General features: G+C 41.4%; 1 protein-coding gene across 1 annotated transcript in view; it reads left to right on the forward strand.

The window, feature by feature from the left end:
* The first annotated feature begins 1,581 nt into the window (after positions 1 to 1,581).
* KYNU (kynureninase) overlaps positions 1,582 to 16,583 on the forward strand; it is a 53,808-nt gene continuing 38,806 nt past the window's right edge. Inside the window, exons 1-3 of the mRNA XM_010575188.1 lie at positions 1,582 to 1,750; positions 7,167 to 7,287; positions 14,564 to 14,646. Coding sequence (XP_010573490.1) covers positions 1,582 to 1,750; positions 7,167 to 7,287; positions 14,564 to 14,646 — 373 coding nt within the window. The remainder of the gene's footprint in view (positions 1,751 to 7,166; positions 7,288 to 14,563; positions 14,647 to 16,583) is intronic.

The raw sequence follows: 16,583 nt of genomic DNA on the forward strand, positions 1-16,583 counted from the left end.
GATATCTCCAATACCTCCCCGGAGAGGGTGAACATTAGCTAAATGAAAACTGCTGTCTTAAAGAGCTCTACTGGCATTTATTTTTATTTTTTTTTTTAACTCTACATGCTGGTGGGAGAGGAAAAATTGCTACTGTGGAAGATATCAAGTCTGGAGGGGAAAAAGAAAATGTTCTCATCATAAACTAAATTATAGTAAATTAAACCAGGTAACTAGCATCATGCTGGCTGTTTGGCTAGAGTATAAACAGGTTTGGATTAATTGGCACTAATGAGGCTGTGCTGTTTAAGGGTTTATATTTAAATACCAACTGTTGTCCTTCCCATATGTGTCGAAGAATCTCTTCTGGATGGCGTTCAGGGGTTGGCATAAAAATTTGACAAAACCCCTAATCTGCATTTATGTATTTGTAGCGAAAAGAATATAGACAATTGTGTCACAAGGGATTTAATTAAAAAAAAAAAAAAATCTGTAACGTGGAATATACCATCACACTGACAGAACCCCTCTTCCACAAAAACCTAGGCTAGGTTAAGTGACAATGAATGTAATGCTCAGGTGGCTGGTGTTGTATCCACGGCTTGTTTCTGGATAACTACCTGTAGTATACTAATTGGTTTTAAGAAAAGAGAGCTGGTACTTATGGTGGATATGTACTTAAAGAGTTTTCTTTCTCAAACAGAGAGAAAAAAGCTCTATTCTCTGGTGGCTCTATGCTGCATATTATGTGCTAATCTGTCCTATTTCAGCCTATCCCCTAGAGTTTTTCTGTTGCACCAAAACTCTTGGGGATGTTAAAAAGGCAAAGAATATTCTGTGGTCTAACTATACAGGTCCCTAAACTGGGGCAACCACCAAGCACCTCAATGAGCCTCTTGACCACCTTCTGCAAAAGGATGCAGCAGGCAGCACCGGCAAAGTTTTGCCCTAAAGTACAGAGTATGTGTCATAAATTTTCTTTGCCAATATTCGATGTAGCTAGAAGGAAATATTAATTCAAGGTCCTGGTCTTGAAAGCTACATTTCTAACGATGCCTTTGTCTGCCATCTGTATCCTGCCTGCTCTGCCCTTGTACGTGAGCACGGCTGTACACAAACACCCTTTTCTATTTTTAAGGCAGAAAAACTGAAAGAGGCTGAACGTTGCACAGCCTGGAAACAAATTCAGTGTAGCTGTGCACCTGTTATTTTTAGGAGCACAGACTGCAGAAGCAATAATGCTGCCTCTGGCTTTGAGATCTCAGAATTGTGAATGACACTTCAACGTTTGTAACTGCTATCGGTCTGGTGGGACAACTTAGAACCTGCTGATATAGCTTAAAAAGGGAAGAGCATCATATCTATAGAGGAAAAAAAAAAGCCTTTGGGGGTTACAGCAATATGTTGCCTTGGAAATACTTGAATTGATCGCTTTTACCGTTCTATTCAAAAACTTCACTTTTGAAAAGCTTTAAATCAAGGAAGTTTGGGTCTTGAATGATGCAGCTTTAGTGGCTGCTTATCAGCCACGCATGAATATGCATACTGCAGAAGCTAAACTGTGGCATTTTTCATTTTAAGGTGAAATTGAATGACCTGAAAATGGATCCGTCTTCTCCTGTGTTACCAGCAACCATTTTAGAACAAACTGCCTTGCGGCTAGGATGCAGTCCCACAGACAAGAAACTTGCTGCTTACTTAGATGAAGAAGATGAGTTAAAGAATCTTCGTGAATGTTTCTGTATCCCAAAAGTCAAAGATCTGCCTCCAAGTGAGAATTATAATTACAGTGAGGGAGCGGAGGGAGGGAAGGGTGGGGCTTCACGTCTTCCGCATGTGTTTGTCACAAATCTTTGGAAATCATTGTCACTTATGAGATAATTGAGCAATTGCAGTCATATCTGAGCACAGTATGTCCCTGGTGTTGCTAAATCAATCCATCAACTTATTCTAGCACCAAAAGCTTTATGCTCTCATTCCCATCCTGAATAAAATGTGAGGATACAGTACTTACATGGTGCTTATGCTGTCAGTCAGCTGCTTTGAACAATATAGTGACTGATTGAAAATTATAGGCAGAAGCATTTCTATCTAATGGTTTGAAACGGCAATGTCACTTACAATAGTGCAGAGCAGTTGCTTCCTTGGTATAATGTAGTTTGGTATTATCTATCTAGTTACAATTATTTTAGTTAATGAAAGAGACGGTACATATATTATATTAACATTTATGCCTTATTGCTGCTAGTAGAGATGATTTTCTTCCTGAGGCCAAATGGAAGCCTGTGCCTTAGAACAAATAATTGATCTGAGCAAATAATTCGTAATGAAACCTTTTATTTGAAGATATTTCCCACTTTCCTCACGAATTGCCTACAAATAGATAACTGCACATGGCTTCAATGTAGCCATGCAAAATGGTTCTCGAAATTTTCCTGCTTCGTTCCTGGTCTGTAGGTTGTTTTGAGGAGCCTGTGGCATGCCTGGGCATGGAGAGGACCTGGTGTACAGGCAGGGAGGCAGGAGGGGTGTGCGGGAAGGCTGGCAAGCTGAAAGAGAAGCATTTGCTTCAGGTTAGCACTCCCAGCTGAGCAAAAGTACCAAATATTTTCCTTTTTTTTTTTTTTTTTTGTACCCACTGCTGCTGCTGTGTCTGGCCAAAATCACGCAGGGAAACCTGGTGGGAGCACCCACCTATGGAGGCAGCGTGGTCCTGGGCTCTTCTCCTGCTTCCCACGTCCTGTCTGGGTTTATTTTCAGCTCACATATAAAATACATGGTGAGCAATAGCTATGCTTGCTCTGCAGGCCCTGCTCATAGCACACTGGAAGCTGAAGAAATGGTATATTATTTCCTTAGATGGTGAACATATACAGGCATAATCATGCTCCTCCTTTTCCACGTTGGCAGAAAGCTTCTATTAAAAATTAAAGGAAAAAATATCATAGAACTTTCTTGCAAAATATTTTCATTTTCTAATAAATACAGGTACAATTTTCTGCAGATTTTTTTTTTTTTTTCTGAAAAGTACTGATGGTACTTGAGAAACTACAGGTACATGTCCCAGATTGTCCCGTGAGGATCTGTGATAGAAAAATGGTATCAATCGTCTGAGTTCCTGGAGATCTTTTGAAACAATCCTTGTCTTCAGTATCTTCCTGCCAAGCAATGATGAATGTTAGGAATGCAGTCTGCTCCTGTCCTTAGGACACAGAGATGATAAATCTTGGTTCTCTGTGTACTGGTGGTATTGGCTTATCTTTCCCCACATTTAAATCCTTGAGTTTTGCTATTTATATTATTCGGAGTAGAACTGGACACTTTACAAATATTTAAACTAGGTGCTTCCTCTGCATGGAGGAGGTGTTGTCAGCCTGTCTGCCAAGAAGTAATTTCCTCCCCCCCCCGGTTGCTTAAAATGGTTTCCTAAACCCCCATCTGTTTGTTTGGGTATGACTATTCTATACTCAAAGCCACTTCAGCTGTCACCATACCGCTGCAGAATGTCCCTCTAAAGCTGGAAAGATGCTGGAAGGGAGTTCACGTGGCCGTTGCGCCGCTGCCCTTAATCTGGCTGTGCTATCGGAATCCAGCTCAAGTCGGGCACCTGAACTGCAGCCATGTCTTTGACTGCGGTGTGTCAAATGTCTCTCAAGAATGTGAAAGGTCGCTTTTCAGCGTAGTGTTGCAGCAGCTTCAGATTAAAGAATTTTCTGAGAAGTGCATAGAGGTTTTGATACCCCTGGGACAGTTTTCATGGCTTCCCTTCCAATGTCCATTATTGGGTTTTTTTTTTCTTTTTTCCAATTACTATAGTATTTAGACCCAAAGACTGCTGATGTGTGGGTTTTTTCCGTAGTTACTATAATATTTAGCCCTGAGACTGTGGATGTATGTGTTTTAGTGAAGATAAGCAGCCTACAAAGTAGTACCAGTTGAACAGCACAGAGAACCTATCATTCCTGTGTTCCCAAATTGAGGGTTTTTCTCCTCCTCTTTTCACCTGTCTCTTTTCTGTGCTTCAGCTGTCATCAGGAACAGCTTCCCTGCTGAAAAACAGCAGGGGAGTAAATATATATATATTTACATTGTGTGTCTATACTATAGAGACAGATCTCCTATGACACTTATCTGAGCGCAGGAGTGGATTCTAGATAACATGCTTCTGAAGATAAATGTCATTACAGATATTAGCCATCAAATATTCTTTATGTATTTACATAAAACATTACAATGAGGTTTTAAAGTGAAGCCTTACAAGAAGCAGATGAGAACATCCATAGGAGACAACTGTAAGATGACGTACATAAAAAATATTTAGAAAGTCATTATAATAGTTTAATTTAGTTATCAACTTATAAACTGTCACAGCTGTTTATTTGTTATATCAATCAAGTGGAAACCACTAGCAGACTAACTCCCTGGCAAATCTTTGAGTTTTTATGTGCGAGCATAAGGGACAAGGCTCAAGTGAGCAGATAGAAAAAGATGACAACGGAAGATTTAGAGAAATGTTTGGTCCTCCTCGCTCTTCTCCGAGCTGTCAACAAAGTCTCCTTAACGCTTTTTCGTGCACTGCGGGGAGGAGGTAGGAATGACGGGATTGCAGTTGGCAGTCGGGCACCGAATCACCAATCTGATTAAGGCTATGGCTTAGGCTTTGTCATCTTGTAAAGGAATAGAGCATCTTTTGGGTTTCTTGGGAATAAAAAGATGTCCCAGAGTGAAAATGTTGAGCTATATTTCCCTGAAGAGATGGTTAAAGGTAGTGGTTAATCATATAAACCTGGCTCTTTGTTTGGAGGGCTTGTCAAGGGGCTATAGGAAGGTGTGAAAGGGGTGATCTTTTATCCTTCAGCAAGGGATAGGACTCAGATACATATAAGCAGATTTAGTCCTTCCTTTCTAGTTAATAAAGACATTGTACTTTTCTCTTTTGTTTGGACTGAATATTTCTGAAAATAAACTTGCTTTTTCTTTAAGGTTTAAAAGGTATAGAAATACATCTTTAATGTAGACCAATTGGTATATTTAGTATGCAAAATAATGTACGTTATTAGATCTGACCAGTTTGCATGAATTTGAGTAGGTGTGAGAATAATTTATAATGTATCTAATTAATCTTAATGTAAATTATTGTTCAGGTATTTTTTATTCAGGCTACTCTAAGGACACATTACAATAATTATGTCCTGTTTGTTTTGCACCAGCCTTTATTTCGTTAGTTGTGCTTATTTCCTATTTGAATATTTCAACATATATTGCATGTCAACTGCAGCTCCTCCAGAAGTAAAAAGGGCCAATACTGTGAGAAATGAGGGTGATTTGGGGAAAGATAAGTGCTAATTTTAAGAAAACAAATGTGTTACTGTAAAGAATATCACAGTGACCAAGGAAATGTTGGAGCACAATGGTGTGCTGGTCAGGAGAAGTTGTGAAATGACAAAGATGCTGCAAAAACCAAGCCTAGTTTGGGAAGCAGCAGCGGTCTAAACCAAGTCTTTTAATGATGTCAGATTGGGGGAATTAAATGGCTTTTTGTGAAAACTAAAAGAGTACAGCCCAATACAGAGTTGATAACATGCCCTAAAAAGAATATCCAAAGTAACAGGTGTAAAAGTAGAAAAATACACTTTGTCAAAGTGGTAATGCCATCTCTCTCCAACAGCAACCCAAGAGGCATTTTTATTTAGAAAGGGCTGTGGTGCAAGAAAAGCTAACTTGCTTATAATTCCTCACCTGTTTTAATGCTTGATTGGAGTGCAAAGAGTATCCAAATTCTTGAGCAAAGATCCTTCTCTCTATTCCCAGTGAGGCAGTATTATTGTGTTTCTTGATAGGAAAAGAACTGTTAATAGAACCGATTTAAGAGCATGGATAATATTTATGCCTCTCTGTTTTCATTCATATTAGGACAGAGATGAAAAACAGACATAGTATCTGTAAAACAGATTAGGCTGAAATTGCTCTCTGACTTCTGCTTTTTAAAAGCTTCCAAAGCTTTAATTAAGAAATTACCCAAGTTGTCTATACTTCTGAAAAATGTGTTTCTGGTGAAGTTCAATGAAGTTGGTAATTGTTAGTGCAAAAGGTAGTAAGAGACCTTTTCCAGGCATCTAATCTATTTTTCCACAGACCTAACATAAAATTTTCACAGACAATGCAATCTTATCACTCGTTTCTAGCATGTGTCTTAACATACTCGTTCATTTGATCTTTTTTTCTGAGGTATATCGAGTATATTTACCAAAAATCCATGTAATGTTAGCTTTTGGGGTATTGTAAGTATATGTCTAGGTGAATGCAAATTACTTACTACTTCTAGAAGGTCGCCATCACTTGTCCCTACAAGAATCTCTAACATGAGAAATAATAGAAAAAGGCAATGTTTGGATTGATAGATGATGACATGGGGTAATTAGATTGTTCAGAACCTCACTAGAGGTATTATTTATAAATTTCTACCTCCTTGCTTTTCTCCTAATCATTGAAAGGATTTGTCAACATAGATTTCCTCCTCCTCAGATGATGATGACATGAAGTGCAGCCCACAATATATGCTGACAAGACAAGAACTTTTGAGACTGCCTTAAAATATTCTGTGCAATGACTACCTTTTTCTAAATAGCGATTTAATCATGCAGGGAGAACTTACATGAAAGACACAGATTTACCTAGTCTTAACTTTTATTAAATGCACAATTCAAGCAGTTTCACGACTCAGAGTAGGACTATATTGATTGGGGAAGAAAAGTGGATAGGATAGCCTGGTCAGGAAAATGCTCCCTCTTCACTCACCGTTGGTTACAGACCTGACAAAATCGGTGCCAGCGGCTGCTTCCCACGCAGCCCCAGAGACCTGGGGGTTTAATGCTGAACTCACATTAGCTCCAGAACAGGTACAGATGGACTTGGCCACAAATTGAAGGAGGATGAAGGGAATAACTGCTTGCAAATTGCCCGGCCGTCTTCCTCCTTCGATCCCTTGGCGAGGTCACCCGCGCGGTGTCCTGGGAGGAAGGTCAGGATGCGGCACCTCTGTTTGCGCATGGGGATCCTGGTGTCCGAGGGAGCTCCAGAACGGGCAGAGCTTTGGGTGGTGGTACACGTGTGTATGTGTATGTGTATGTGTGTCCCTCCTGTGCTCGCTCTCACGCGCACGTTGTTTCTGTGGTTTCCCTCCGCAGCTGACCTGAGCCTGGCGAACGGAGAGGAGAGCTGTGTATATTTTGCTGGGAATTCTCTTGGGCTCCAGCCAAGAAAAGTTAAAACTTACTTGGATGAAGAACTGGACAAGTGGGCTCGAACGTGAGTACGCAGCAGGGTACGTGAGACGCTACCCTGTGCTTCAGATGAGCGCTTTGTTTTATTTTGGGACCTGCCTGCAAAATGCTTGAATAGAAGGATAGTGTGTTAAAAACCACTATGGCCTGGGAGTAAAATATGTTCGGTGTTTCCCCAGCGCTATTTAAATCTCCTTTAAAGGTATGAGCAGTAAAACAGGCAAAGAGAAACCTCCAACTATGATAACCCGTGCTGTGCGTGGTGGCTCTGCTTTGGCTCATCTGGAGGACCTGCACAGTTTAACCATCCCCATCTGATTGCTACGTGTGTTTATACACAAGACGTACGAACTCATTTGGTTACCGCTGACTTGCTGGTGAACATGATTCAGTTTCAGGCCCTGTGATTTTCCAATTAGTATTTCGAACTGCATGTGATTCACCCCGCAGGCCTTGCAATGGGCAGTTCCCCTTGAAATGGCACCGAGCATGGGTGGTGCTGCTGCCAGCGCTGGCAGGTCGTTGGCTCCTCTTAAACCAGGTCTCCGCCTGAAAAGTTCATTTTATTAGAAAGAAGCATTCCTGTCTTCTCAGGAGCATCTCGGTGAGGAGCTGAGGGTGGATTGCAATGAGCTCTGCGGAAGAGCTGAAGTAAGAGAGGTGAGAGGACAAAAGAGGGACTGTTGTGGTTTAACCCCCGCCGGCAACTCGGCCCCGCATAGCCGCTCTCTTGTTCCCCCACGGTGGGATGGAGGAGAGAATCGGAAGGGTAAAAGTGAGAAAACCCATGGGTTGAGATAAAGACAGTTTAATAGGGAAGGCAAAGGTTGCACACACAAGCAAAGCAAACCAAGGAATTCATTCCTCACTTCCCACGGGCAGGCAGGTGTTCAGTCATCCCCAGGACAGCAGGGCTCCGTCACACCTAATGGGGACTTGGGAAGACAAATGCCATCACTCCCAATGTCCCCCCTTCCTCCTTCTTCCCCCAGCTTTATGTGCTGAGCATGACGTCCTATGGTCTGGGATATCCCTTGGGTCAGTTGGGGTCAGCTGTCCCGGCTGTGTCCCCTCCCAACTCCTTGTGCCCCCCCAGCCTCCTCGCTGGTGGGGTGGGGGGAGAAGCAGAAAACCCTTGGCTCTGGGTAAGCCCTGCTCAGCAGTAACTAAAACATCCCTGAATTATCAACACTGTTTCCAGCACAGATCCAAAACTTAGCCCCACACTAGCTACTATGAAGAAAATTAACTCTTCCCCAGGCAAAACCAGCACAGGGACACATTTCAGCATTGCAGGGAAAGGGGCATTGTCATCATAACAAATGGGGAACTTTTGGATATATAGGAGGGGGAAAAAAGCTTGCTTTTTTTTATTTGTTTCCATGGAGAGTCTGTGATTTGAGATGTCCAGCACCTGCCTGAGCAGCTGGAGCAGAGAGGAGTAAGGAAAAAGATAAGTAAAAACCAGGGAGCTGAAGGTGGGAAAGGAAAATAACATCCAGATGAGTGAGTGAGCTGGGAGAGTGATGAACACTTTTACAGGGTGCGGGATATGTGTGGAACAGATGTGATTTCATGGTGAGAGAGCAGAGGAAATATGGGGAGACAGAAGAGGAAAAACTAATTCTGCTAACTGGGCAGCCTTGGTTCAGTAGAAACAGTCTAGATGGAGGCTTCACAATGTAAATGTGAAAACTCTGTAGTTGCTCTTTCACTTGTTAATATATGAATGCTGTGGGTTAATAAAAATGGTTTACTGTTTCCTATTTATTACTTGTATTCTTATAAGTGAGAAGAAGGTTGAGAATGAATGGGAATGAATGTGAACTTTGGGAAGCACTTGTTCCTCCTGGTTATTCATTCAGCACAGCTCTGCAGTTTCTCCAGTCATTTGAAAAAATTGCAACCCTGTCCATTTCTGTATGATTATCCTACTTTATCAGGGGAACAGCTGAGCTCTTTCAATAGGTAAAAGTCAGATAGCACTCTTATCTGTTAGAGTGATGCCCTGGGAGTGCAAACATATTTCAGCTCCTTCACTGTACCTTTTCACTGGTTCACTTCCATTCTTATATTTGCCTTTTCTACAGTGAAGGATGGGTTTTTTTTTTTTTCCTCGATGATTATAAAAACCTGAAAGAAAAGGGTAGGCAGCATGTTTCTCCAGAAGATCAAAAGTGCCTTCAGTAGCTATATCTAAGGGGGAAATATGGCTGAACATAATTTCAAGCCATCGGAAGAGAGGGAGCAAATCTAGAAAGGCTGTTTGGCAAAAATACAGCTTGTCCCCAAACACCTTACCCAGAATAAATCAGAAAGTTTAAAAAAAAAAAAAAAAAAATCAAACACAAACTAAACCCAACAGAAACCCACAACAAAATCTTGCTAAATTTGAAAAGAGCAATTTATGCTTAAAGAAGCTGATGGGAGGGATCGGGTGCTGGGGGCTGCAAAGAAATAGGTGGTTGGAGATGCACAAATGGATGCTTTTATTCCAGACACCAAGGATAGCTTAGCAAAATCCAGTCTAAGGTAGTAGCTGTTACCAGCCGAAGCCTGTTCAATAGCTTGTGTGTTGGCAGCATGGAATTTAGTGTCTGTGGCTTAGATAAATAAGTAGTGAGAATCTAAGAAATGGCATGCAAATTAGGTACATCCTTCAAGTCAGTAATGATATAGATTCTGGCTCTCTTATAAATTGGTTTATCGCATTTTCTGTTTGTTGTGTCTTGGGACTCATCTCAAATAGCTACTATACTTGTCTATTTAAATAGTTTTCACTGCTTATAGCTGATGGCGAGAGTGAAAAGGAAGATTACCTGGTACCTTTTTTCAAGGGCAGGGAATCTCACAGCTTTAGCTCTGCGTGGTGATGGCAACTCATTAGAGTAAGGCCTGGAGAGAAAGAGACCTTTCATGCATTTCTTTCTGGTTGTGTTCCCCCTTACAGTGTCACTGTCCCTTTCTTCTCTCCCCGCCTTTAAATGGTGGGTTATAGTTTTCTTCTCTTACATCTGCCTCCCACATATCTGTTCTGTTTTTGTATTCTTTCTTTCCACGTTCCTCAGTCCTCTTTTTTTATGCTAATGTATAAAGACTACAAATTCAAGCCGCTGGCATTCTTAGTATGGATTAAAAAAGAGCCTTTGAGACTTCATCTTTCTTTCTGTTTTGATTTCAGCTAAATCCAAGATTTATTGAATGAGCAGCAAAAAGTGATGAAGAGTTGTCTCTTCCGTGCTTAGCCTAGAGTAGCCAATAATCCAGCTTTTTGAAATCTAAAAGACCAAAGTTCAAGTGACTTGTTGGGTTGGAGAAAGGCCGAGAGGTGCTTTGCAGTGTCTTGTTTTCCCTTTTGCCCAGCAGAACTGTTTAAGTAATTAATATATTTTACAGAATCATTATTACAGGTGAACATACTCGCTGCAGCGGGCAATGTCTCTCACGTCCGAGTAACTCATTGAAGTGGAACTGTTAAACCAGAAGGGAGTCTGCCACGGCCTTTTTTATGCTCTTGCGAAAGGCTGGTAGGCTGATTGGGGAGTGGAGAACCTGCTGTATGGAAGTCTTGAGGATTAGTGTTGCTTAGACTGAAAGGAAAAATTATTGTTCTCTGTGGATCTATCAAGGGGTAAACACAGGGGAAAAAAGGAGCCGCTTATGTGAAATAACACGCTGGCACAGTAAATATAAACTAGGAATTAATAAATTGAGGCTTGAAACAAAATACGTATATATACTTCTAAATATTGAAGCAGTCTGGCAACAGGCTTCTGACATGAATATAGTAGACAAAACCCCTCCAAGTCCGTGGAAGGCTTTATAATATAGCAGCTGCAGTAGCAAAGACTATTTTCAGTGAGTCAAAAGGTAACTTTGGTTCTATGTGCTGAACTAATCCTGCAAGATAGAACAGCCCTGAAAGCAGGAGTGCAGCTTGGCGGGGCTTGGGCACGTTCTGTTTGACAGAGCCACTTCTCCTGCCATTCGGCAGGACTCATCTCTGCATTGTGTCTTTCAGCAGGTTGTATGTCAGAGCTGTAAATGCCTGTTTTAATGCCTTGGGTTTTTTAGATTTGCCTTCAACCTACCGCTCCATACAGTTCTTTTTTCTTCGGCGACCTCTTCCTTTCTTTTGTCTGTTTCTTTTCTTGAAACCGTGGTCAAACTTAAAAGTCATCATTGGCTCATTAAATACCTTGCATCATTTTTGGCAAAGAAACAAGAGGAAAATTTCCACTTGAACAAGATTTGGATGAGTGCAGAAGATTCCTGAAGCTGGCAATTAATTTAAATCCCTTTTCTCAATGCCTTTGAAAGCCTGGGATCATATCAGAAAATGTGTTTCTAGCTCCCCTAGCGAGCTTTAAATCAACCAGACCTCAGCGAATAAAATGTGGCATTGTGATTTCCTGCCAAATTGAAAATAAAATGGCAACCGACTAAAAATTAATTTGCACAATGAGGAACTCTCACAGTAGTTTAAGAAATAATTTTGTTTGTATGATGCTTTATGATTTGATGGGCCATGTTTTGTATTGATTAATTTGGGCACCTCGATTTAAATCTCTCTCTTGCTACCCAGGGTGCAGAGGCAACAAAATGAGACGTAGGCTATCCGTGTCTGAGGGGAATGCCAGAAGCACTGCAGTTGTGTCCTTAAAGATTATTACCCCCAGTGCCTACCAGAGCTGAGAGAGGGGTGCCATAATATACAGAGATATAAATTCTCTGAGGCAGAGCATAGAATTTTACAACCTAAGTGTAATAGGATGTATTGTGCCATCAGCAAAGGCTACAGAGTTTCATGTGATTAAAATAAAAAAAGGGTCCAAGAATATGCCTTTAACTACCATTTTAGCTGCAATAATTTTTGTCTCTTGGCATTTATATTGGCCATCAAGAGGGAGGCAAGCTGTAAGCTGTGCTGTAATAATAATAATAATATGAATAATAATTAATGCTAGCTCTCCCCTCTTTCAATATACTTAAATTTCCATGTTTTCTTCTCAAAATAAAATATTCTCATGCCCAAAATCTCATATCTGTTTTCATGTTAACTTGGAAATTTATTCTGAAATTTTGTTAGTCCTGTGTGCTGGTAGAGAGAGCTTTCATCAGTAAATTCCCATTAGAAGGACACTAATGGCTATAAAATCAGAGAAAGCTAATGAAAGAGAATCCCATAGGTACTTACGGCTTCTTTTTCCTGTCTTATTATGTCCACTATCCTCTTTCAGAAATACAGATCCCCTCGGGCTGGGAGCCACTGAAAATCTTCGGGGTTTTTTTATTTTAACGGTCTGTATTACCTCGAAGTCCCTTGATCACTATATTACAGTTAAGAATAAGAAGGGAAATTAGCAATAAGTGTCTTGCTGTTTGTGAAACACATACCACTGTCTTCAGGGAAAGCAGCTGCATTGTGGTCTGATAGAGGGAAGGAACTTTTAGCACTAATCCTGCCCCTTACCGCATTTTCTCCCTTACCCACCTACTGCCTTTATTCCTCATCTACGAAATGTTCTCGTAAATGAGTGCTATTTCACACTGCCCGCTTTCTGCTATCAAGGTCTCATCAGAGAGCAATTCTAAACCGGAGAAAAGCAGTCAGCTAGTGTACCGTGACCTTATTCAAATTCGGGATCAGGGTCCTCCTCGTTGTTTGTGTGGAGCCGGACTTGTTGAACATAGGGAGGTTATTTTATCTGTAAGAGGTGTTCAGTCGTACCTGAGCCCTCCTTCAGCTGTCGACCTAAACTAGCCCAAAAGCAAATGGTATTTTGCAAGGATAAGAGGCATGAAATGGTTAAGACAAATTGTGCTTTTTGCAGCAGTTCTTCTTTTCTTTGGGACTGTGATTCTTTTGGAAATATCCCTAGGAGGCGTGTATTAGACCCAAGTCAATCAGAAAGGGTCTGACTGCAAAACATCCGGGTAATTTGTGTGGGAGACGGAACAAAACTCTACCTGAGAAGGGAAAGTAGGAGGTGGGAGGGAAACCCAATCTTTTAAATAGTCTTAAGCATGGGGGACTAGCTGGTAGTGTCTCATACACCCTCCTTTCTCATGTCTTAATCTGCCAGACATCTTCTCATGATTTTCAGTGAACATCGTGTGCCTGTTCTTCTTTAAAAGGTTTATTGCTTGTTCCTTTTTTTTTTTTTTTCCCCCCTTTCTTTCATCACAGCTTTTAGGGCTTTTTTTTGCTCTCTACTCAGTTTCCTACTGGCTTAGTCCCTGTTTTGAAACAGCTTTATACTTGGTTTGCCTCAGCCACATGCAGCCTGGCATTTCTGACTCCACAAGTACCCTGTGGTGCTCAGCAAATATGAAAATCATCCAGTGTGAGATGGAAGCCCAGAGCAATGTTCCCCTGGATTAGCACCATTATTACTTTTCTCAATCTGCCTTCATTTGCATTTAAATCTGTATGCTACGTCCTTCATGTTTAAGAAACTTTGCAACTTTTTATTTATATATGCACGGTGGCTACCTTAGAAGTTTACTTCTCTGTCACGTTGGAAGGAAAAATTAGTTCAGAGCACTTAATCCAGACTGAAAGTACATGTCTGTCGCTTCGGAGTAGTGACGCGTTGAGGTTTAAGGTGACTGTACGATCCACTGTAGACAGGAACAGTTTGCAAAATAAAGTTTTTAAGTGCCCTGTCAAACCAAAAAGCTTCACGCACACTTAGATCTAGAACAATTTGGCAGGGAGAAGAGAAGCAATAAAAATTAGCAAGCAGCTCTGTTTGGGCAGGTGCTTCCCTGCATATACATAAAGTACCTGCTGGTTTATGCAGAAGGGTGAGTTCAGACAGGAGATTCGGGAGGACAGAAATTGCTTCTGACAAGAAATATTTCTGTTTGGGAGCGAGGCAGCGTTCGTGTCTACCGTACCTCTGCGCCATACAATGTTGGGCTAGAATTGCCGATGGAGTAACTCTGCAGGGGGATCTCTGCTCTCTGTGTAGTTTATGTGGGGTTAGTGGGGTACCAGCCCGCACCGGCCACCACCCTGCCCTTTCCCGGAGCCTTCTCGTACCTCATGAGGGATTTCTAGAGAAATCTGGGGGGCTGAAATAAAGAGTTTTCAGGCAATTGAAAACCTCTCACAAACCAACAAATGAATTGCCTTTGCTAAGAGCTTTAATGGCAAGGCAGAAGTGCCATGCTCGGTTTAGGTGATGTCCTCCTCCTCCTTCCTCCAAATGTGGGATCTCCAAACCAGGTATGTTTCTTAGGACTGATCCAAAGGGAACAGCATATGTTTTCATTGTTTGCCTCTTCCTTTTCAGAGGTGTTCATGGCCATTTCAATGGCCAGCGCCCGTGGGCTTTGGCAGACGAGTGCATCCTGGACCTGATGGCTGAGCTGGTTGGTAGGTGCGAACTGCAGGGCAAGTCTTTCTTTAGAAATGAAAGCGAATTTGGTTTTTTTTAAGACTGAAAGCCCTGAAATTATCTAATCAGAATTCAGTTCCTTGCATTCTTTGGTTTTAAAGTGGTTTTTCTGACTGCCTTGTGCAGGGACTAACATTTTGTTTTAAGGCTGCAAGTGATTTAAGAGACAAACCTATGCGTTAATATATGAGCATATGCATATCATGAAACTAATTGTGGCAAAGGGTTTCTTGGAGCATCGTAAACCACTTGGTCTAACACGTGAAGCCCTTTTAAAGGGCACTTGGCATTACAGATCCTCAGTCTCTCTCCTAGAAGTGAACCAATGAACTTTCCCCTTTGAAAAATGATTTCTATCTAGACATTTTCCGCTTTTCCTCTTTTCCCCACCACTAAATCCAGCCTCATATTTGAGAACTGTTTATGTCAATGAAGCAGATAATTGGGGCTGGACCTGCTATTTGTAAGTTCCCATTACCCTGCCGTACCCCTTGAGGAGTCTGCAGTGCTGCAGGACCTCGGCAGTAAATGCATCTGGTTATTCTGGAGATTGAGAAGGAGCCCTGGAGACTTCTCCTGGTGAGTTTGCCAGCCATGAAAGCAGTTGTCTGAGTAGGAATGCAAATTTCATCTATTGCCTTTTACTCTAACCTGTGTGTAGTTGCTGAAATAATCTTTCACTGGGATTTCCTTCAGAGTTGTTGCTGTCAGAAGGGGGAAGAGAAATGATCTTGGCAGGGTTGCCTACGGACCCTTTTTCTCCCCAATTCTTACAGCCCTTGTCAAGGCTAGGTTAGTAGATTCTAGTGAGATTTGGCCAGTATTTCAATTTCGGTGTTGAAGGCAACTGTCAATACCGACTGTCTGAACTGAATTATCATGTGTTCATTTGTGCCTTCACTAAGGAAAAATATTACGGTTAAGTTGACCTACTGTACACTAGATACTGTCTCGTAATTTCTCCTCCAATTATAGACAAGTGTTCAATGAGAAAGTTATAGTTTTTCTCCTTCAAGAGAAGCCAATGGGATCTGAACAACTGGAAAGAGAGATGCTAAGGAATGTTTCATGACAGGTTTATTTAGATATTTATAAATAAAGTCCGTTCCTGACTTCTTCATAAAGTTTCCAAATAGCTACAATACTGGACATTATTATTGGAGCAGAGCAAATATAAGAAAATATTGTTATGGTTGGTCTATCCATGGTGTAAGCACTAAGGTAACAGAAATATGAGCGTGGCTAGACTGGGCATCACTGGCATAAGCAGAGCGATCCCATCTGCAGAATGAAATAAAACCCAAATTGCAGATTGGTTGTTTTAATTTTAGAAGTTGCTACCATAGTACCTGGTATTGCTCAGGAGGCTAAGAAATTACTTCTCTTGCTTTCATTATGTTCAAGGGCAAGCTCAGTACCTTCATCCGTTAACTAGCATAGAACATAAAGATGTGAGAATATAAAGGGGTGGATGGTGTTGAAATGCTGAATGCGGCTGATTTAGGGATTTCTCTAGTTTGACTGATCTTTCCTGGCAAGCTGATGTTCTCCTTCTGGTAGGGTATAACTGGGAAGCTGTGGGCAGGTGGGGAAATGCAACTCATCACACTACGAGCCCTATGCATACTAAGGGCTTTTACATTGGAAACCTTGGATTTAATTAACTGGAAGGCGGAGAATTTCTCTTACATCTTATGAGAGTGGGAGAGCAGTCACGCTACATACTTTCAAGCACCTAAATTTGTCAAGTACCAAGGTAAGACCCTTGATGCTCTTCACATAACCAGGAGAGAGAGCCAAGATTCCCCCAACGGGCAGCCTGAAGCACCTGAATTATCATCCTTCTCTGCATCAACTTCTGTGAACATTTCCTACTGCTCCGTCTGCAAAACGTGGGCCCCCGTGCCCTCCCCAC

The sequence above is a fragment of the Haliaeetus leucocephalus genome, unplaced genomic scaffold (genome assembly GCF_000737465.1).
Source record: "Haliaeetus leucocephalus isolate CR32 unplaced genomic scaffold, Haliaeetus_leucocephalus-4.0 Scaffold451, whole genome shotgun sequence".
NCBI lineage: Eukaryota > Metazoa > Chordata > Aves > Accipitriformes > Accipitridae > Haliaeetus > Haliaeetus leucocephalus.